The sequence below is a fragment of the Amphiprion ocellaris genome, chromosome 10 (genome assembly GCF_022539595.1).
Source record: "Amphiprion ocellaris isolate individual 3 ecotype Okinawa chromosome 10, ASM2253959v1, whole genome shotgun sequence".
Taxonomy (NCBI): domain Eukaryota; kingdom Metazoa; phylum Chordata; class Actinopteri; family Pomacentridae; genus Amphiprion; species Amphiprion ocellaris.
This window is the reverse complement of record NC_072775.1, coordinates 3,788,525-3,812,593: the sequence shown is the minus strand read 5'-3', so window position 1 is coordinate 3,812,593 and position 24,069 is coordinate 3,788,525. Positions and strand designations below refer to the sequence as shown.

The 24,069-nt window shown below is 41.7% G+C and overlaps 1 protein-coding gene across 1 annotated transcript in view; it reads left to right on the top strand.

Moving 5' to 3' along the window:
* Window positions 1–24,069, top strand: part of chd7 (chromodomain helicase DNA binding protein 7) — a 96,841-nt gene that overhangs the window by 19,315 nt on the left and 53,457 nt on the right. Inside the window, exons 2-4 of the mRNA XM_055014286.1 lie at window positions 5,551–7,133; window positions 7,775–8,109; window positions 15,326–15,801. Of these exons, the coding sequence (XP_054870261.1) occupies window positions 5,672–7,133; window positions 7,775–8,109; window positions 15,326–15,801 (2,273 nt within the window). The 5' untranslated portion in view covers window positions 5,551–5,671. The remainder of the gene's footprint in view (window positions 1–5,550; window positions 7,134–7,774; window positions 8,110–15,325; window positions 15,802–24,069) is intronic.

The following is a 24,069-nucleotide window of genomic DNA, read 5'->3' as shown; positions in this document are numbered from 1 at the left end:
TTCATGCCAAGGTCAACATTTCCTCCATTTATCATTACGCCCCGTATGTGAGGCCGATAACCCTTTTTATTTGAAGTGTCGGTTCACCGTGAATAGTTTCTCCTCGGAACTGTGAGGGATTTAAACGTGATCTGGGATTTAAAGCTTTTCTTTTTGTCATCATGAAGCTATTTTCTGTCTGTTACTAGTGCAGGTTACATATATTTTAACTTCTTCCTCTGCAGTAGAAGCCGTGTGTTATAAAACATTTCTAGAAGTTTGAGGATACTTCATTTGGATGCAGATTTAGTTAGTGGTTGTATAAAGGGAGTATTCATTCAGCTCAACTGTCACCCTTGAAAATTGAATTTGCGTGTTGTGATTTGAAAGTCCAAATGTTGAGTTGCCTGGTGGTGTATTCATGCTCTAGATGTACAGACCAATTAGCGATTTAATTGGTGATTAAGGTAATTATTCATTTAATTACTGCTCCATGGCTGTTGCGCTGGTTCTGTAGTTAGCCAGCTGCTGCAGAGGAGTCAGTGGTATCGCTCTGCTTGACCTACAGCTATGTTAGCCGCTATCGTGCTTAGCTTTACCCCATCGCATGTATACTAAAGATGACTGCTGGGCCTCAGTACCACTGTTGACTTTAACCTTCGTGTCGTCCTGCGGGTCAAAATTGACCCGTTTTAAAGTTTGAAAATGTGGAAAAGAAAAAAAAATTCAGAGCAAAACTTCTGATGTCCACATTTTCAACGTTTTTGGGAAATCTTTGAACATTTTTTGTTGGAAAAAAAGAAATGTTAAAAATGTTTCTTGAGAACATTCACAAAAAAATTTACCAAAATCCAGCAAAATTGGCTGGGTTTTGGTTGATTTCTATGTAAATGTTCTTAAAGAAAATATTAGAAGTTTTACTGATATATATGTAAACACTTTAGATAATTAGGGTCCGAGCACCGACTGGTGCGAAGACCCTATTGGAATGCAAGGAATTATTTATTTTAGGATTTTTTTGGGGAAGATTTTTACTCATTTTTAAAAAATATTTACAAGAATTTTTCTTGCCACATTTGGGGATTTTTTTTTTTTATAATAAAACTTCTAAGGGAAACTTTTAAGGAATTACTGGATTTTCCTTCCTGAAGGTTTTGCAAATTTTCATAAATTTGGGGAATTTTTTCGCTGAATTTTTTTTCAGACAAGGAAACAATATTTTTTGGTGCCCGTAAATGAAGACAACAGGAGGGTTAAGAGTTCATGTGCACCTCTTGGATACCCTGCGCCTGTTGTAGACCATAATATAGTAAAATGCCATCTTTGTGTTGGCAGCTTGTTTGTGGTTCAGACAGACATGGAGGAAAGGATTTGTTAATGCTATTTACACAACATGAGTGGATGCTCCCGTCAGGCTTCCAACAGAAAGGCTCAAAGGCCTGAAGGAAGGATTTTGCACTGTAGTCCCGTGTCTTGCTGATGTCGACTGTTGGCTTTCTGCTTACTTTCAGTATTATCACCCAGAAAGTAGACATTGAACAGTAGGTGTGGTTGTTAGACAGTAAAGGGACTTTTATGAACTGCTAATTCTAAAAAATATAACAAGGAGTGCAAGACTTGGTCAAGAACAGTAAGTGAGGAAAGTACAAAGGCAGGATTCTGCCAGTAGTCAATAAAGATGGAAAAATTAACTTTCCTGCCTCTTATTAATGGAGGTGAGGTTTAACTATTCAGGGCAAATGTCTAATTGAATTTTTCTGAGCGATATTGCAGTTTATATATGTTTGTCGATCTTTAGTTTAATATTCGCTGCGTAAAAGATTGTAAAATCATTGCCACAACAGTTTAAACCAGGGGTGTCAAACTCATCTTAGTTCAGGTTCCACATTCAGCCCAATTTAATCTCCAGTGAGCCGGACCAGTAAAATTAGAGCGAGAAAACACAAGCGAGACAAAAAAGAAACACAAAACTACAAAAAACAAGAAACAAAAGATAAAAGTCAGACATAAAAAGACAAATGACAACAAAATAAAGGCAAAATATTACAAAAATTAGACAAAATGACAAAAGAACAGTGAACAATCTAGTATTTTACTTTATGATCAAAACAACTTGTCATGGTCTAGAAATTATTTTAAATTTATAGTTTTACTAATTTACAATCTGCAGTTAATGTCTTCTGTCATTTTTACACTTTACAAATTTGTGCTGCGGGCCGGATTGGACTCTCTGAAGGGCCGTTTTTGGCCCGCTGGCTGCATGTTTGACACCTCTGGTTGGGTCAGACCCACAACACATAGCCTAAATTGCAGCCTTTTTTTGCAGCCTCTGATGCTCTTTTACTGCCGACCACCATCGAAGACTTTTATTTATAAGGAGTAGGAAAGCCGTTATTTTCTTTTGGGTCACAAATAACCAGCAGTGGCAGAGAAACTAGCTGGTTTTACATGTTAGCTGTTACTAAAGGAGAGTAAACTAGTTACTGTCCTTAGAAAATTAATGATCTTGAATTGGTTTAACCCTTGTGTCATCCTGTGGGTCAAAATTGATCCATTGTAAAGTTTGAAAATGTGGGGGAAAAAAATATTTTCACAGTGAAACTTGTGATGTCCACATTTTCATTATTTTTGGGAAATCTTTGAACATTTTTTGGTGGGAAAACATGAAATATTAAAAATGTTGCTTAAGAGCATTCACAAATAAACATTCTACCAAAATCCAGTGAAATTCGCTGGATTTTGGTAGATTTTTTTGTGAATGTTCTTAAAGAAAATATTAGAAGTTTTTAAGTTTTTAGGAATTTTTTTTGGTCGATTTTTACTCATTTTTTTGAAAATATTTACAAGAATTTTCTTGCCAAATTTGGGGAAATTTTTTTCCAAATAAAATTTTTAAGGGAAACTTTTAAGGAATTATTGGAATTTTCTTCCTGAAGATTTTGCAAACTTTCTGAATTTTGGGGAATTTTTTTGCAGTTGTTTTTTTTTTTTTTTTTTTTTTTTTTTGATTTTTTTCAGACAAGGAAGCAGTATTTTTTGGTGCCCGTAAATGAGGACAACAGGAGGGTTAAAGTGTTTTGTGTTGATCGCTGAGGTATATTTTTACAGCGTTCAGAGTTTCTGGCATTAGCAGATGGTGGAAGGAATGAGAGGCTGGTGGACCAATCAGTTCTAACAGTTTTATCCTGAAGAGAAAACATCTGCGCTGACAGGAAGCAGCAGGTTTTATGTGAAGTATGGTCGTAATTCTCACAAACATTCGCAGTAACAATGCTGCCAGGCAGACTCAACCGAATGCAGACTCATAGCTCGGTGATCGGCACGTGAGCTGTCCAGGATGCACCCCACCTCCTGCCCAGTGCATGCTGGGAAAGGCCGTGCGCTCACACCCAGCTGTTAGGTGCTCCTCCAGAGCTGGTTCAGTTCTTGCCGCTACTGCTGTGACTTTTTAAACATAATGAGTGGATGGCTTAAGTAATTGTGGGGGCACAATTTGGTTTAATGGCACAAAACATTAAAAAGAGCAGCTTACCATTGCTTGCACACTGTTCTGTGTGAGGGGAAATTATGAAGCATTTTATCCCTGATACCTGCCGAGCTCTGTAATGAACCAATAAGTGGCTGAGGAAAAATGGTGGGAGGGAGGAGCGGAGCGTAGGGGAGGAAAGAAGCGAGGTGAAGGGGGGAGGGGAACTCTGTAGCGCTACAAGTTGGCTTGGGTGTTGTTTTTGCAGTGCATAGAAGCAACAAGCAAACCTCCCCCACCTCCTCCGTGTCCCAGTCTCCTCCACTCACGCTCATTCATGCATGCTTAGATCCACCACTGCATCAGACTCACAATCTCTTATATGTCAATTACAGTCACATTCATGTTTGACACACAAATACGGCTATTTTCTTCATCAGAAAGTAAGCTTCTCATGTGTATTTTTTAGCTTTTAACACCCAGGGAGACAGAGATGGAGGCTGCAAATGTAGCAGGTGGCTAATTCCCTTGTCTTGAAACATCTGCTGAGCTAACCACTGACTGACTGGTGTAGGGAAAGGTTCTCCAGCCTGTTGGCTGGCTGATTTCTGGCTGGCTGGATGGCAGCTGCTGCTGTTCAAACAGAGTTGCATCTGCTGGGCCCTTTGTTCTAACACACACTCGTACACACACTTGTGTACACACACACACACACACACACACACACACACACACACACACACACACACACACACACACACACACACACACACACACACACACACACACTGTGACTCCAAGTGTGTGTTGGAAAAGAAAGAAGTTCTTTTGTTTGGTAGTAAAATGGAGGTCGGGGGAGGGTTTTGGGGGGCAGTGCTAATGTGAAATGTGTGTTTGGGAGTGTGTGAGTGAGGATAAGTTTTTTTCCAACTTCAGTGTGTTTTATTTCTGGGTGGTTACAACCGAGTAAGTTGCTAAATTTGCCAGTTAATTTGGTGCACCTCTGTCCAGCAGCTAATAGGGCTGCTGAAATGTTCCAACACATTCGCTGGATGATTGAAGTGTGCAAAGTGCTGTGGAGAAACCATGTACTTTTTGATTTTACTGTCAAATATTACAATTTGAAAGTCCTGTAAATTAAATGTTGGTCTAACCAACAACCGTGTTTCCATGTAATTGTGAAATAGCATTAAAGCAAACTTTAGAAATGGTGGAAAAAAAACTAAATTTTGAATTAAGCTAATTTCCAATTACTTCTTAAGAGCTAGTAGACTAGACTAGTATCGTCAGAAGGTAGCAGTACAAAATAACTTTTTAAAAAATTGGATACTTCAAAAAATCTGAAGCATGGCTACAGATAAGTGGCAAAGTTGCTTATTTTTGTACGGCCAATATCCAGTTAGAGAAAACTGCACTTTTTACATACTTTGAAAGTGATATTCAAGAAATTGCTAATTGACACATAACAGCTGTTCCACTATCTTTGGTAACTCAGTGAAATCTCTGGTTCAGCATTTCCTTCATCTGTCTTTTTAGAAAAATAAAGTGTGTTAATGAAGAAATGAATAACTTTGTCTGAGTCAAACTATGATTGACTACTACAGAAAACTCTACAGCTCCCATTGCAAGAAAGAAATCACAAGCTGTGTTCAACTGTGACGTTTACTCCATAAATGTCTGTGTCTTGTTAATGGCTGCAAAAAAAAAAACATGTTAAATTAACAATGATTTCATATTGTCTATCATAAATCCACCTTTGAGTGTTGAGGCGCTGTGCATGCCAGTTTCAGTCATCAGCATCACATTGTTATCCCAGTAGGTAAACTGGAGAAGTGATGTCGCTGTAGCAGATTTATTTATTTGTGTTAATGACTGTTTATTGATAAACAACACATGACGTAAATGCTTTCAAATTAACAATACAGGCTGCATCATTACTCGACAGTTGTGGAAAGTTAGAGAAATTTCCAGATGCAGAAATGATAATCACTCTATTTGCAGCATACAGCAGCTCTTATGAACACCTGCACTAACTCCAGTGTTTTTTTTTTCTTTTCCCTTTTGCTCATCTCGTTCTCTTCCCGTCTCTCTGCCTCTCTCTCCAGGAACCTTAATGAGGATCATGGAGTAGAAAGCTTCAAATTAGCAGCTATCTGATTAGCTCCTCACTGCACAACACACCTCCCTCCATCCAGTCCCCTCCATCTGTGGGCCCCCCACCCAGCCATGGCGGACCCAGGGATGTTGAGCTTATTCGGGGACGATGCAGGGCTGTTCTCAGATGGATTAGATGGTTTAGGAGACTGCTTTCCTCAGCAGCCAGCCCCTGGCCAGTCCAACCCTTTAGCGCAGCAGACTAATCCCTCTCTGAACCACGAGCACCAGGGAAACAGGGGTTACCACCAGGGGATGATCCATGGTGCCGGGCCCGGCCCAGGGCAGGCGAAAATGGCTCAGATGTACGACCACGGCCCCTACACAGGCTACGATCAGTCTGGAGCCCCTGGAGGACGAATGATGGCCCAGAACGGACCCAGCCAGGGGCCGCCAAATGTGAACACAGCCATGAATGGCATGGCCTCCCACTACCACAACAACCCGGCAAACTCTAGCAACCCCCACCATGGGTACCAGGGTGATGCTGGGGGAGGAGGAGGTGGGGGTGCAGTTTGGGGCCAGCAACAGCAGAGCAGATCAGCTTATCAGCAGGCTCCGGCACAACCAGGGGGTGCCTCCAACCAGATGGGAGGCTACCAGATGTCTCAAGGCAACTATGGCGGGATGCAAGGTCCGCCTACATCCAATGCAGCTCGCATGAACCAACACTACCCTCCACAGAGCATGGCGCCTCCTCCTGCTCAGGACCCATCTCACTACTTGGGACACGTTGGGATGACGGGGACCCAGATGAGACAGCCTCAGCCCCAGGGTTATCCCAACATGGGCCACACACCCCAATACCCACACTCCCCTTCTCGACAGCCTCCACACCCCCACCAGCACCAACAGGGCATGGGGGGATTTGGGGGCGCTCAGTTCTCTGGCTATCAGGCCCAGTATGGAGCCATGGGACCCGGGATGGGCCAGGGCGCTAATGCTAATGTCAGTGCTAACACCAGCCAGGCCATGGGACCAGGGCAGCTTGGCCAGAGGTTTAACCAGGGATCAGGCCCAGCACAGGGGCAACAGGGGCAGCGATACCCCACTGGACCACCACACCAACCCCAACCCCTTCAGACCCATTCTGCCCCGATGCAGCAGCAGGCAGGGCAGCAGAGCCAGCCTATGCACCCCCTAAACCACCCCCAGCACCCTCAGAACCTGCCCCAGCCACAAAATCAACCCCAGTCCCACCTTGCCACCCCAGCTCAGGGATCTTACCCCTCCCCTTCTTCCATGTCCCCCATGCGGGTTTTGGGAACACCAACCCCTCCTCCACAACAGGGCAGACCCCCTAGCGCAGGACTAGCCGGGCCCCCAGAGGTTGCAGGATACACGGCCCTGCAGTCTCCACCCAACGCTATGGCCCATCCACAGAGAACTCCCCAGACCCCACTCTCTGCCCCACACTCCCAACACCAGCAGCCCCACACCATGCCTCCAAGTGCAGGGCAGATGTATCCCAGCATGGGGCCGCAGCGTGGTCCACAAATGGGACCAAACAGGCCTCAGCTCCAGCAGCAGCAAGGTAAGCAGCGGACAGCCGTTCCCTTCCCGTATTTTTTATTTATTTGTTTTTTTGATCACTTTATTGGCACACATTAAAAGAAAAATGCAGTTTCTTCCACAAACATGCACAAAATAACACAGAAATGGAAACTCAACTCGACTCTAGCATTGAAAAACAATACAGGATTGATTTATTGACATTATTGTCCTGCATTTAGTATCTAAATACAGAGCAGAGCTGGTAGAGTTACTTTGGATGAGACAGATGGTTGTGAACATGACACCATGTCGCTTCCGGTGTGAAGTCATCTTTCTGTTACTGCAGTGGAAATAAGAAGAGAGTAGAGGAATATTATGAGCATTATACATATTTGAAGACTAAAGATGTATTTGAGCAAGCTTTAATTGAGCTAAAATTGCTTTTGTTCCTGCTCTGAATTTAATTTTAATGACACTAATACTTGTACAGTCATAATAGTATATTGGTTGATTACAATCTTATAGTAATCTTTCTGTAGCCTGCTAGTGTCTCTTACTGTATCATACTTTTTTTGGTGGATTTAGTGATGACAGAAAAAGAAAAGTGGCCGAATTTCAGTGTCTTCAGGGGGTAAAACGCTTGCACAGTCAGTAAAAATATTCTCCTGTGTCTTCTCTTAGGGCCTCATGAAGCTCCAGTCAGTCAGGGGGGAGACCAGCGTCTGCTCCAGGCCCAGCAGCAGGCCTCTCGAAGCGGGCAACCCATGCAGCCTGCTCCCATGGGTTTCCAGGGTCCACCTGTCGGTCAGCACGGAGCCCCTGCCCCGAACCAGGGCCTGGTGCCGCCAGCCCAGAACGCTCAGACGCAGCACGCACATCTGCCCCCGCACCCCCACCACCTGCAGAGCACGCCCCCGCCCCCCAACCAGGTCTCCCACCCATGGGCACCTCCGCCCGCCACCTCCCACCCGCTCTCCTCACCCCCTCTTACCCCACAGAAAGTGCCTCACATACAGGTGAGTCTCCGTCAAACAAACACTTTGATGTGGTATCAGCGCTGAATGTATGTGTGTGTGTGTGTGTGTGTGTGTGTGTGAGAGAGAGATCAAGACTTTGCATTTGTTTTCATGTGTGGGTGTATTTCATGTGAATGTTTATTTTTCATGTGGGTGGGGGAATGTGTGTGTTTGGAGTGCAAGGGAAGTGTGTGGTGTGTGTGTCTGTGTGTGCATAAGTGTGTGTGCTCATGACATTTGAGAACACAGCGGTGCATTGGGCACTGGTTCAGTGGGGTTTTGTGTGTGTGTGTGTGCGTTTGTTCATATCAGTGTGTTTTTTTTGCCTTTTGTGGGCCGTGTGTGTGTGCTTGTATTTCCGTGTGTGTGTGGGGAAATGGATTTTTGCAGCTGTTTGTTTCCTGTGAACTGCATATCCTGAGACACGTGTGCAACACATACACACAAACGCATGCACGCACACGTGCACACATGTACAGAGGCGCCACCAGCATAATCTCTCCTCCCTCTTGCTCCCACTCTCCCCCTCCTCTGTAGAGGAAACCTCCCTTCCTGTCTCTCCCTCCTCCCCGTCTCCTCTCTTTCCGCTCTCTCTCTGCGCTTGTCTGTCTGTCTGTGTGTCTCACTGTTTGTCTTATCCATTTCGGGGGTGTCATCACTAACTTAATGTTGTGTAGCCGGATGTTGAGAAAGACAGTTTGGTGAAGAGGGAGACAGCTGAGGAGGAGAAAAAAAAAGAAAAAAGCTGGGGGGTGATTAAGAGTTTGGGGGAGGGGAGAAACACGAAGAGCAAAGAAGTGGGAAAACAAGCAAAGATCTCAAGAGAGGGAGTCCAGGATCTCAAGCGAAGTGCAGGAAGGGAGGGCTGGTGGGAAGAGGTTAGCACTTCTCAATGGCAACCACCATGTTTGTGTGTATGTGAGCGTGCAGCATCGCCGCTGCCTGTGTCACGTGCCCTCGCCTTCCATTAGCTTGTTTTGTTGCTCAAAGCCCCCTTTCTCCACTGACCCATTCATACACAATAGCAGCCCTGTGGCCACACACCCACAGATCCAGTCCCCTTTTTCTCTTCACACCGCCGCCCTCCCCTCGCTCACTACTCCCCACCTCCGAGGCTGCGTTGCTGGGTTCTGTGGTTGACATTTCAGCCGTCACACTTAATTTATCCAGCACTCCTGACCTAGATGCCAGGTTGACTGGTGAGCCCCGTTCCTTGCCTGGGTGCACTGCATGTGCCGTCCTGACTTTAGCTGCAGGCCCGGCAGCCCCCGTCATTACACACACACACACACACACACACGCACCAATAGTGTGGTCAGGAATGGGGTGGCAAATGTGCCTTGGGAAATAGGATAGCTTAACTAGAGGACTACTTAGAGTGGTGTGTGTACGTCTGTGGCACAGGAAGGGAGTTCTGCTGTGTGTGCCTCATAATGCACTTGTTAGAAAGAGCCACACACACACCAAGCAGGTCAGTCAGTCATGATGACTGTATGTCTGGTACTCTAAGCTCCATCTGTTCAGTAAGCATGGTTATTACACATGCACGCATACACATGCACGCGTGCCTTCGTCAGCAGCTCAAGGTCACAGCTCTGGCAGAGTGCTGCGCTGTGACCTTTATTCTACATCTCACACACACACATACACTACGTTGCGTGCAGCACTCTAGTTGACATATAACATGCCTGTCTCGCCCCTCCCCCCCGCTCATGCGAGCTGCTATACCATGAAGCTCACCGAGGTTCTATAGCTTTCAGGAAATGCCTCTTTTAACGTTAGTGCAGATTTCAACAAATGCAAATTGTTCAGCAGCAGTTATTGGAATGATTCTTCGATATGTTTGGTCAGAAATTCATCATGCTGGTTGTGCATGTTGTGAGAAATACCTTCTGTATGTATTTAAGTCATGCAGAGATTTTCTGGCTGGCTCTTCAGAGTTTAAGGTTCCCCCATTTGAACAAGATGTGCATCAAAACAGATTGATCACAAATTCACTTCTGGAAAGCCGCTGCACCCCTATTCTGAATGCTGACATGTTTTACTCTATTAGACTGATGTACTGACGGATAACTTCTTCCTTGTGGTTTCGGTGAAAAACCCACCTCACCTGCCTGAAGATCTTCAATGTCTGGTGAACAGAAAGGAGTTTCCCTCTGTAGATACCACAGTTTAGATATTTCCCTTCTCTTAATCGCTGTGAGCTGACACAGACAAAACAGTAGCTTTAATTTTGAACTTATTTTTGGTGAGAGTTGAGCTTCCAATGTGCTATTTATCTTTTTTTGAAATGTTTTTGGACGTGAGGCGTTGCGCCTCTGCCTGGCAGTGGATGCTCGATAGGCACACGACCAGGCAGTGTCATGATATGAACATGAAATCGGTACAGACTGCACCCTCCTACAACTGTGCAAACACTGGCCAACGCTTCACTTGTGGGCTGTCTGTTCCTGGATTTCAGACCGGACCAACATGGCGGATCATTTGGAAGCTTTCACAAATAGTTCAGCAAAACAAGTTTCTGAAAACGGTTGAGGCGAAAAATTGTCCATGCAGCTGCTTTGCTCAGTTTAACTTAAAAACTGTTGGTTTAAAAGTTGTTTGGGAGTTTCCAGAGGTGACGAGTGGTGACTTGATGCCCTTGATTTGCATAAAGTAGCCTAGACCTCAACTTTATACAAATGAGGAGCTGCCAACTATGACATCCGTCTCTCCAAACGCAACGCACTGCTACCAAAATGCATCGCAGGACTTCATACAATGAAATGGAGGCGTAGAAATTACAGATCCTGTTTTTCGGTAGCGATCAAACAGTCTTTAAAGTTCTAGCATCAAAGTAAAGCTTTATTTAATAGTTAGGTGTTTTATAATGTGCTAGAAAAGCTGGTTAGGGTTTGGAGAACTACTAATGCTTAAAACAATCAATGAGAGCATATTAAGAAATGAATGTGGACGTTAAGTTATGGTGAGGATTATGAAATGTTTTTGCTCCTGGTGCTTAAATGCCACCTCAGTGTTCTTGTGAATCCCTCTATAATTACTTGCAGAGATGGAAGGCATTTTTAATCACATCTTGACCTTGGGCTGGATATCAAGAACCGGTCAGGAATTGGAATTCCTTTCAAATTACTAAAAAATCGGGGACTTGTGAGGAAACATGCTTTCTCAGTCCACACTGTCACGTCTGTGTGAAACATGTCTGACCAAAACTGGTGCTCAATAGTGCAGCCAAGCTTCACAAAGGACAGTCGTCGCTCTGTAAAAATGATTCCGCTCAGGGGAGGAAGTCCGTCTGACATTACAAAGCATTTACTGGCAGCATGCTAATGAGTGAACTTTCAGCTTCTACGTTATATGACAGAATAATCAGATCTTTTTTACTCAAGAGTAGAGAGTCACAGAATAACCCAAATGTGCAGCCGGAGCTGGAAGATTTTTTTTTTCCTTTCAACATATGGTTTGTCACTTAAATAATGTGACTATGCTTATCAAATCTGCCTCTTGTATGAGAATGCGTATGCGGTATGAAGTGGCAAAACAAATCCAGACCCCAGCTCCAGTCAGAGCAGACAGGTCTGGTGTTGCTGGATGGCTCTTCATACAGTGGATGAGTGTGACTATCCACACCGCAGATGGCAGCTGTCAGTTTTGGATGGATGGGTGGACCGAGCGAGGGGAGAAGCTGAACGATGAGGATAGGATTTCCTTTCGCTTCATCCTCGGGGAGTCTTAAGTGTTTCTGCCTGGTAGATTTAACCCTTCATGTAGCTCCCCTCCCTCCATCGTTTTCTTCACCGCTATCACCCCTCTTCATCCTCCTCCCATACACTGAGATGAAACTCCTCATCTCCTCCAAGTCTGTTGAGCCAGACGTGTACATATTTCTCTTGATTTAATTTCATTTAATCCTCCAAAAAATAAACTTTTAATATTTTCTTTAAGAACATTCACATAAAAATCAACCAAAATCCAGCGAAAATCGCTGGATTTTGGCAGATTTTTTTGTGAATGTTTTCAAGAAACATTTTTAACATTTTTTTTCCACCAAAAAATGTTCAAAGATTTCCCAAAAATGTTGAAAATGTGGACAACAGAAGTTTCACTGTGAAAATATATATATGTTTTTCCCACATTTTCAAACTTGAATACGGGTCAATTTTGACCTGCAGGATGACACGAGGGTTAAGTCTATTTTGGAAGTGGATGGTGAATGGAATCTTCCATTGTTGGTGGAGAACTGGAATCAAACCTGTACAAGTGAGCGCAGCAGTGTGCTAAATTCGCCCTGCAGAACACCAAACCTGACGCAGCACTCGGGCGTGTGTGCGATTGTTTGTGTACACGCTGTGTGTGTCTCCGTTGTCATTGGCGTGATTGATTATCTAGGAAGCTTGGCAGGAGGACAGATTTATCTCTTGGCATTGCATCCCCCTCGCCATCTCTCTCTCTCTCCCTCTCCATGACTCTCTCTCTATCCCTCTCTTCCCAAACCCCCTCCTCCCCCTTATTTGTGTGTCTAAATGGCTCAGTTTACGTGTATGTCAGCAGGTGTTTGTGTGCACGTGTGCAGAGGTTTGCGTGATGTGTGACCTTGCAGCAGTTTGGTCTCTGTGTGTTGCATTAGCATTCTCCTGATGGAGGTGGACTTTCAGTGAAAGCGCCCCAACTCTTTCCTTCTCCACATGAACGAGCTCTGCTAAGTGTGTACGTACGGAGCGGAGCTGCTGCTGTGGCATTTTGCTGTAAACTTGCTGATGCTCACACACACACACACACACACACACACAGCTCATTGACACACACAGAAGTGCACGTGTGTTACACATGCGCACACACACGTACTCTCAAAGGCATAGTCCTCTCGCTCTCGTATGACACACACACATACTCCCTCGCTGCGCCTTTTTGAAGTGTGGAGATAATTTATTCGTGTCATGATGCCTGATTTCCCATCTGCTACTGGGACCCTGAGCAGCTGGAGAGAGAGAAAGGGGGAGGGAGGCAGGGATGGAGGAGAGGGAGAGGGAGGAGAGGCAGCTGGAGAGGCTCCCAACAGCTGGTAACCAGTTTCCTGTCACAGAAAGCTTACTTGGGAGCAAAGAGGAGGAGGTGGAGGGAGCAAGGAGATAGGATTTAAGTCTGCAGGAGAGCAAAGGAGGAGGAAAAATGAGGTATCAGCCGGTTTGTTTACTAAGGTTAGCTGCTGGAGGAGGAGGCAGGAGGGGGGCGGAAACTGTAGCAACAGGGAGTCGAGGAGAGGGAGGAGGTGGCAGCCAGGCGCATGGTTGGATGGATGGATGGATGGACGGATGGATGGACGGATGGATGGATCCTTCTTCTCCCTCTGCTCTGTGGTCTGCTGCCATTACTGACAGATTCAACCCCACCCTGCAGAAAGTGTATCAGTATTGACTGACAAGGCCGGTACAGGCGAACCGGCGTTGAAGCAAAACATCAGCGGACACATTTTATGGCACATGCAACTGATCAGTTTTTGATTTATTTTGAAGTTGAAATAATAAACTGAGGACTCCTTCATTAGAAAATCAATCACAAGCAAGTTTGATTGTTAAGCATTTAGAAAAATTTAAGTACAGATGCTTAAAACATTCTGTCATTCAGGCATTTACAGTTTGAAATACTTAATTATTTTCTTGATTTATGCTCTGCATGAAGAACTTAGACTGAATAAGTACCAGGCACTGTTTTTAGCATTTGTATTTGCATTTATACTGCCACTGATAGTTAGCGGTGCTGCTTTTAAGCCGCTTTGTTGGATTTCTTCATGTATTTAAAAAAAATTGCGTCTGAAATGCAGATCAGATCATGTTGGAATTAGAGCCGGTCAATGTTAAGCAACAGTTACTTGGCCTGAAATTAATGCAACGCAGGAAAACGAGAAGACATCGAAACTGATTGAGTCTGTATGCGGATTAGCAGAGCTATGAAAATGAGAAAACCGCATATGGCTACACATGGTAGAATAATGGATACTGCATTTGCATTATGAGCAAGCCAGATACAATCACATCCTATTACATTTAAAGAAGAATTATATTTGCACAACTCAATATGCTGTATAAACACAACATTTTACTATCAAGTGGAACAGTTGTTGTTGTTGTGGTCAGTGTCGCTGTGCCATGTTGTTGTGTTTTAGGGGAGGTTCACATCAGGCTACAGCAAGAGTATGAAGTAAACTTAAGTCTTCAAGACAAGAACAGATGTTTCTTTTTCATGGGCTAGTCATTAGTTACAGCCCTAATAAAATTTGGTGTTGCAAAAAATGCTGAACTTAATTGCTGATATCTCAGGTTTTTTCCAGTTAATGGTTTGGTTATATCCCAGAGCCCATGGTGACACTATCAAACTACTTGTTTTATTTCATCTACAACCCAGAAGATGATATTTTTATTCAAGATCTGGCTTAAAATAGTTCATTGTTAAATTTTACTCAGTTTTCCCTTCACTAATTGTTTAATCCTCCTGTTGTCCTCATTTACGGGCACCAAAAAATATTGTTTCCTTGTCTGAAAAACATTCAAAAATTTAGCAAAAAAATTCCCCAAATTTATGAAAATTTGCAAAACCTTCAGGAAGAAAATTCCAATAATTCCTTAAAAGTTTCCATTAAAAGTTTTAGAAATAAAAATCCCCCAAAATATTTACAAGAAAATTCTTGTAAATATTTTCAAAAAATGAGTAAAAATCTACCAAAAAAATCCTGAAAATATCTAAAGTGATTACATATATATCAGTAAAACTTCTAATATTTTCTTTAAGAACATTCACATAAAAATCAACCAAAATCCAGTGAAATTCGCTGGATTTTGGTTGATTTTTTTGTGAATGTTCTCAAGAAACACTTTTAACATTTCTTTTTTCCACCAAAAAATGATTTCCCAAAAATGTTGAAAATGTGGACATCAGAAGCTTCACTATGAAAATATATTTTTTCCCCACATTTTGAAACTTTAAACCGTGTCAATGTTGACCCGCAGGACGACACGAGGGTTAAACAGTACAACTATAAAACACAGTTTGGTATATTTTCTGCTTTCTGCTCTTGTTTTCTATGGTTTGTTAAAAAAAATTCCTGCTCAAAGTGGCTGTGAAAGTTTTTGGATGTGGAAGATGCTTGATTTTTCTCTATATATCAATAGCATTAAAGTTGCTAAATAAGTCGAATAACCAGATATTTCCCTCCACCCTCCAGCATTCCCCCACGGACCCGTCAGGTGATGCCTCAATGATGGTTCCTGACAGGCCGACGGTCGGCACCGGAGCCCCCGGCCAGCCTATCAGCACAGAGAAGCCCAGCAACCAGGAGACCAAGCCAAAAAAGAAGAAGAAGAAGAAAGCTAAAGCAGCGGATGGAGAGGAAGAAGAGGGAGGGAAGAAGGCGGTGAGAGAAAGCGGAGAGGAAGACGTAAAGTCAGAATTTCCGGGAACAGGAAGTGATGCAGGTGAACAGGTTACTGGCACAGGAACGGTGGAGGGAAGTTCGCCGCCGGTGGAGGAGAAGAAAAAGCGGAAAAAGAAACCAAAGGAGAAGGCAGAGGGCAAGGAGCCCAAAGAGCCTAAGACCCCGAAGACGCCCAAAACACCCAAGACCCCCAAAGAGCCCAAGGAGCCCAAGGAGAAGAAAGCCAAGAGCTCCACGCCCAAGACCAAGACTCCCAAGAAGACCAGGTAGGAGCAGCATTCTGTTACTCACTGTGTCTGTCTGGCGCCGACTTGAGTGTAGAAAACCAGGTGTCAACCACCAGGTGAAATGAATCACTTCCTCATCAGCTGGTGTGAATACTTACTGGTTCTAACATTTGATGCCTAGAGAGTCCCAGAAATGTATTTGGCACCATTAACCGCCAAGTGGAAGTGTGATGTTTTCACTTCCACATCTGTATTTGCACATGGAAACAGCAGCTCAGGTGGACACAAAGTCTTAGTCAGTCTTAGTAATATGTACATTTTACTTATCAGAGGACTCCTAGTGTATGTATACATCTATAAACAGAAGCTCATAGACGGACACACAGTAGAACCATCACTCACGTGACCAATCAGGGGGAACCAAAGGGGTCACAACCTTTGAGCTGTGAACCGCCACACACTGTGTTTATATGAGTGTGAGTTAGTGATCACAGGGCTCAGTGAAGCATGGAGCAGACGGATCTGAGGATCAATCATGTTTTCTTCCACAGATGCCGATCAGCAGGGTCGAAACCTCTGTCATTGCAGCTTTGCAGGTCAGGTGGAAAGTCTGTATCTTGTCTGTTTACCTGCTGGAAACGTCACCGACACTCAGTTTGTGTGACAGTTTATCCCGCTGAAGGCTGACAAAACATATAGTTTCTATTCTTGATGCTTTTTCTAGAGCAGCCGTGCACAATAAGCAGGAGTAGTGTGTGTTTTGAGGCATTATTTTCCAGTGATCGTAGTGAAAATTACTCCCAGCAGGAGGGTAGAGGTTTGAGTCTTTGGTAGTTTACCTACTGTGTATAGGCTACTGTGTATCATAGGTCTTTTTAAATAAAAACTCAAAACCTTTCTTTTTAAAATGGCTTTCAACACCTCGCGGCATGGTGACATTTCATTACTTTTATTACTTTTGATTGTATATTTTAGTGCTTTAAGTTATTCTCTTGTTTTTCACTGTGAAGCACTTTGGTCACCCTTTGGGCTGTTGTAATGGGTCATAGAAATAAACTTTGATTGGTTGATTGAAAGAGACTGAACCGGATGATTCCAGCTCCGATGGTTTATCAGTGTTTTCTGTTATCTGACGACCAGTATATTTTCAGCTGTTTTTGCTGAAATTATGAAGTGGTGGCTTACGATACAGGCTCAGACTAAGCTGCAGTGTCTGTTAATGGTAATGAATGAACCCAACAGTGTGGCTCGGTGATGCGATTTGAACAGTAGAACTCTATGGAGCAATAATAAAAGCTTTGAAGTCACATCTCATACTTGTTGGTAGGATAGATTCATGGTTGGTTTGGTTTTTTTTTAATTTTACATGATTCTTTCTCTGACCCTCGTGTCGTCCTGCGGGTCAGATTGACCCGTTTTAAAGATTGAAAATGTGTAAAAAAGTATATTTTCACAATGAAACCTCTGACATCCACATTTTCAAAATTTGTGGGAAATTTTTGGGGAATTTCGCTGGATTTTGGTTGATTTGTTTGTGAATGTTCTTAAAGAAAATATTAAATGTTTTACTGATATATATATGTAGTCACTTTAGATATTTTTAGGATATTTTTTGGAAGATTTTTACTCATTTTTTGAAAATATTTACAAGAATTTTCTTGCCAAATTTGGGGGATTTTTATTTATAAATGTTTTGAGGGAAGCTTTTAATTAGGGTTTCTTTAACCCTCGTGTCGTCCTGCGGGTGAAATTGACCCATTTTAAAGTTTGAAAATGTGGAAAAAATATATATTTTCACAGTGAAAATTCTGATGTCCACATTTTCAACATTTTGGGGAATTTTTTGAAAAAATTTGGTGGAAAAAAAGAAATGTTAAAAATGTTTCTTAAGAACATTCACAAAAAAAATCTACCAAAATCCAGCGAATTTCGCTGGATTTTGGTAGATTTTTATGTGAATGTTCTTCAAGAAAATATTAGGTTTACTGATATATATGTAATTACTTTAGATATTTTTTTTTTTGGAAGATTTTTACTAATTTTTTGAATTTTCTTGCCAAATTTGGGGGATTTTTATTTATACAGCGTTTAAGGGAAACGTTGAAGGAATTATTGGATTTTTCTTCTGAAAGTTTTGCAAATATTCAGAAATTTGGTGAATTTTTTGTTGAATGTTTGGATTTTTTTCAGGCAAGGAGACAATATTATTTGGTGCCTGTAAATGAGGACAACAGGAGGGTTAAAATCTTACATTTTCTTCCAGTTATTGTATGTTGTAGTTATTTATGTTCCATAAGGAGAGTGATGGCACGTGTTCAAATGTCCTCAGCAGAATATAGACTGCTTTAATCTATCCTCTGGTTCTTATCAGTGTTGTCGATATCACCTTCACTTCACTTTGTTTACACCAGGGGTGTCAAACATGTGGTCCGCGGGCCAAAACCGGCCCTCCAGAAGGTCCAATGTGACCTTCAGAGTGTAAAAATTCCAGCTTGTAATTTGTGTAAAACTAAAAATTTAAAGTAATTTCGTCGTTTCTTCATTTTTTCTGTCGCTTTGTAACTTTCTTGTCGAATTTGTTGTTTTGTGTCGTTTGTCAATTTTTTTGTCTTTTTGTATCTCATTTTTGTAATATTTTGTTTTGTTTTTGTTTTTTTGTCTGACTTTTGTTGTTCATCTCATGTTTTTGTCGTCTTGTTTTTCCCTTTTGTCTTGCTTGTGTTTTATGTTGTATTTTTCTCATTTTGTGTTTGGCTTTATTCATTGTTTTGCGTGCTGCTTTGTGTTTTTTTTGGTCTCGTTTTTGTCATTTATGCTTTTTTTTTGTTGTTGTTGCTTTGATCATACTGTAAAAACTGGTCCATCCCACTGGAGATGAAACTGGGCTGAATGTGGCCCCTGAACTAAAATGAGTTTGACACCCCTGGTTTACACTCTCCTTCCTGGTCTTAACCCCTGCATTCTCTCACTCTTCCCCTCTTGGCTTTATCATATCTTTTCTCTTTTCGTCTGCGTCGCTCAGGTCTCGCTGTTTTCCGAACATTCGCAGCCTCTCCCGATGTCGATGCTTTTCTCACTTCGCAATCTGTCAGATCAGAGCGCCGAGGGCATTTGTGTATGAGAGACCCGGCGGTGGTTTCATTGTGAAGGTGGAAACTTGATCGGACTGAGGAATGTGTCAGGACGGCCCCCATTCTCTCCCTCTCTCTCCCCCCTCTGTCTCCCTTTCCTCTCGGCCTCTTTTATCCCAAGGAAGAGGGAGGGCCGAAGCAGCATGCAGGGGTCAGCGCTGGGGGAGGTGTGTGTGTGTGTGTGTGTGTGTGTGTGTGTGTGTGTGTGTGTGTGTGTGTGTGTGTGTGTGTGTGTGTGTGTGTGTGTGTGTGTGTGTGTGTGTGTGTGTGTGTGTGTGTGTGTGTGTGTGTGTGTTATGCATGCACCGGTCACTGGAATAGAGTCTGGGGGTGGAGAACTGAGGTGGATGGGGGGGGGCTGGTGTTTTGTGTGTGCATGCATGTGCTGGGGGAAGGGTCTTTAGTAATTTTTGTGGCAGAAAATGGCGTCTAATGATAATGAAGGCCATGCTGCTGACCACTCCACAGTGTGTGTGTGTGTGTGTGTGTGTGTGTGTGCGCGCACGCAGAGGAAATGTGGGGGTGGGGTCCATTCTCAGCGCCCCCCTCCCACATGCGAGTTTGTGTGTGTGTGTTGGTAAACGAGCTCTTATCTGTTGTCAGGCTTTCCTCCATCTTGAGTGGCGGCCTGGAGCTCCCAGGTTAATTTAGCATAATAATGGCTGCCGGCCATTCACTGCTACTCTAAAATGGTGGACCTCCACAATCACCCAACTATCTTCTCTTTTATTCTTTCCCTTCCTTTCCTCCTCCCTCCAATCCCACCTCTTCCTGACGAAGAGGAGCTTACTCTTTCATCTCTTCCTCACCGCTGCCCTCCCCGTCTTCCCTCCTCCTTTCTGCCCGTCTTTCTAATTCAAGCCAAAGACTGAGGAGTGAAGTTTGTCTCGAGCACAGGCAACAATAAATCTCCATACCTCTGAGTGAAGTTTGGTGCGGCTGTTTTGAAGTTAAACTCTTCATTAAGGTGGTCTCCACACCTGTGTGCGCTGATTGATGCAGACCAGGGGTGTCAAGCTCAGTTTAGTTCAGGTTCCACAGTCAGAACGATTTGATTTCAGGTGGGCCGGACAAGTAAAGTCACAGCATAATAACCTATGAATAACTCCAAATGTTTCCTTTGTTTGAGTGCAGCAAAGTACATTCTGAAAATATTCACGTTTAAGGAACTATCTTTTTGCAAAACATTATGAACAACCTGAAATTTCTTAAGAAAAACAAGTTCAATTTCAGCAACATTATGCCTCAGTGCATCATTTATTTACACATTATAGGTTACAGATCATAGAATGTCTACAAAGAAACAAAACATTTAGTCACAGGTATCTGGAACTGAACAATATAGTAGTTTACTTTGAAAAAGACAAACAGCAAAAACAAGACAATGAGACACAAAACGACAAAAGCAAGAAAAATGAAAGGACAAAAAATGAGACAAACGGAACAAAAAAGTTACAAAGCGACAAAAAAATGGACGAAAGAGACAAAAAAATGACAAAAGCGTGATACAGAACGACAAAAATGATACACAAAGCAATGAATAAAGCAAAACAAAATGACAAAAATGAGACAAAAAAACACAAGCGAGACCAAAAGGAAACACAAAATGACAAAAGCATGAGACAAACAGTGAAAGTCAGACAAAAAATACAAAAAAAACAAGACACAATATTACAAAAATGAGACACACAATGACAAAAGAACAATGAGCAATCTAGTATTTTACTTTATGATCAAAACAATTTGTCATGGTCTAGAAATGATTCTAAATTTATGGTTTTACAAATTACAGTTAATGTCTGTAATTTTTGCACTGTAGAACATGGGCCGCATGTTTGACACCCCTGATGTAGACTTCGAATCGGTTAGTTGTGTAAATATCTTGCGTTGTTCCTCATATGGAACACTCACTCTGTGACTTTATCAAAATATAGCAGCAAAGTATAGCAGCTACTTACAGACTGGGACTGTCGATCCTGTCCATAAATATTCCAGAGGTTTTCCGTGTGTTGCCAAAGTTTGTCATCTTCCTGTCCTGAACCCAGTGGGCGGACAAAACACAGGATTTCTGGAGGATTTGGAACTTCCCATTGTGTTTGAACACTGTCATCCTCCAAAGTCCGGCTTCAATTACAACTCTAGTGATGAATTATAAAGTCGTGGTTAACAGGGAATCTCCTCGCACAGCCTGTACTCAAAATAAGTATTAATGTTGTTTTCCTGGTGCTTTGGTCGCACATATTGGGGCTTTATGTGGATGTTTAGATCAGATGGCAGATGATAAGGTCTCATGGCCTTTACTCATGGTGCATTCACCATAGAAAAGTCATACATTTATTAGGTGTGTTTTTAAAAGACTGCCAAAGATTTTCCGAGGCAACCAACAGTCATAAGGTCAAGTCACTTGTTGGTTAGTCATTGCTCACTTATTATTTAACCCTCCTGTCACCCTGTGGATCAAAATTGACCCCTTTTAAAGTTTGAAACTGTGGGAAAAATATATATATTTTCACAGTGAAACTTCTGATGTCCACATTTTCAACATCTTTGGGAAATCTTTGAACATTTTTTAGTGGAAAAAAAGAAATGTTAAAAATGTTTCTTAAGAACATCCACAAAAAAATCAAACAAAATCCAGCAAATTTCACTGGATTTTGGTTGATTTTTATGTGAATGTTCTTCAAGAAAATATTAGAAGTTTTACTGATATATATGGAATCACTTTAGATATTTTTACTAATTTTTTGAAAATATTTACAAGAATTTTCTTGCCAAATTTGGAGGATTTTTTTGTTTTTTAAGTAAAACTTTCAAGGGAAACTTTTAAGGAATTATTGGAATTTTCTTCCTGAAGGTTTTGCAAATTTTCAGAAATTTGGGGACTTTTTTTGCTGAATTTTTTGATTTTTTTCAGACAAGGAAATAATATTTTTTGGTGCCTGTAAATGAGGACAACAGGAGGGTTAAACAGTTTTTTAATGGGGCGTCAGGAAGTTTCAGTTCCATGTCTGAGAAGAAAGAACGTTTTAGGTAACCCTGTTAATACTTACAGAAAAATACAAAACTGCAGCTAATAATAAGCCTGTAAACTGCATATTTTCCAAGCTTAAATGAGCTACAATGATGCCAACAAATGTGTTGGGTAAACGTTTAGCTTTAGAGGGATGGTAAATCTGCCAGATATGAATCTGCTAACTAGAGGTATATTAACTATTGTTCTCCAGAATTGTGTATTTCACCTTCAGTAAGTTGAATAGCACATATTTATGTGGGCTCTATAGCGTTAAAGTGAATTTTCATGCTAAGTGGCTAACATTACTGCGTAGATATTTTAAATAATGATAATTGAGTTGATGATGAATGAGAGGTGAAAGTTTCCCAGTGAGTTTGCATGTCCCCTTTATAAAGTCCTCCTTTACCTTCTCGAAATGATCCCATACTTTGGATTTCTTGTTTAATTTCTACCAGATGTATAAACCATGATGTCTGTGACTGAATTTTTTTTCCTTTGATTGATCAACCAATTAAAACCCGGTCTACTATTACTTCTCTCATTGATTTACCTTTGATTAACTGTTAGGGGGCAGCCCTAGTTTTTAATGAAATTGCATAATATCAAAGCCATAAAGTTTAATTGCCTTTACATTTAAGCTGGTTCTTCTATGTGTTACGATTTCCTTCTCAAATCTGAGAAATGTTTCCTGGCTTACTGAAACTTACTTCATTTAACAAGTGTTAAAGGCCTAAAATAAACTGTCAGAAATTTCTCACTTCGTGTCTGGAAAATCCACTTTGAAGGTAGATATGTTCCATTGCATTTTGGGGGATTTATATGAGATTTCCATCAGTAAGTGGAAGAAAAAAAAGCCTGAGAAGTTCAGAAGTGTTTCTTGTGGCTGGTACCACGCTGCAGAATGTTTTTCTCTGCTCAGTGTATTTGCATCTCTCTTTGAACAAATAAACCACCACAGAGCCGACTGAAGCCTTCGCTAAATTGGTGTAACCAGGATGTTCTGGTAACTCTTTGAACACAGGCTGTTTCTCGGTTTCCACTCCCTTTTATTTGCAGATTTGTGGCACTGAAAAAGTTATGCCTTGATACTTGGGTATTTTCAGAACAAATGGGGTTACTGGTGATTTGCATGCCAGCATTACTGTACATCAGGAGTGTCAAAATCTTAGTTCAGGTTCCACACTCAGCCCAGTGTGATCTCCAGTGGACCTGACCAGTAAAATCACAGCATAATAACCTATAAACAACCCAAACTCCAAATTTTCTCTTTGTTTTAGTGCAAAAAAGTACATTCTGAAAATGTTCTCATTTAAGGAATTATCTTTTTTTACAAAACTTTATGAACAACCTGAAATTTCTGAAGAAATATAAGTTCAGTTTCAGCAATGCCTCATGCCTCAGTTTATCATTTACACATTACAACTTCCAGATCAGTTTATCTACAAAGCAACAAAAAAATGTTGTCACATTTATCTGGAACGGAAAGATATAGTATTGTACTTTGTGATCAAAACAACAAAAGTCAGACAAAAAAACAACAAAAACAAGATGAAATACAACAAAAATGAGACACAAAACAACAAAAAAATGAGACAAACGACACGAAACAAAATGAAAAAAAGACAAGAAAGTTACAAAGCGACAAAAAAGTGGATAAACAACCAAAAAAAAGCACAAATTACACCAAAAAATGACAAAAGCGAGAAACAAAACAACAAAAAAGTAGACAAACAACACAAGCGAGACAAAAAAATCACGGAATGCCAAAAACGAGAAATAAAAGGACAAGAAATATTAGGCAAAAAAAAAGTCAGACAAAAAAACCCCCCAAAAAAACAAGACAAAATATTGCAAAAATTAGACACAAAATGACAAAAGAACAATGACCAATCTAGTATTTTGCTTTATGATGAAAACAACTTGTCATGGTCTCGAAATTATTTTAAATTTATAGTTTTACAAATTTACAATCTGCGGTTAATGTCTTCTATGATTTTTACACTTTACAACCAGATTGGCCACTCTGGCAGGCCGCTTTTGGCCCATGAGCCACATGTTTGACACCCCTGCTCTGCATGTTGTTGGAGTATTTAATCTGAAAACATTAACAGAGTTTAAAATTGTTGGATTATCTTGTTTTTCTTACTATTATCTTTTCTTGGA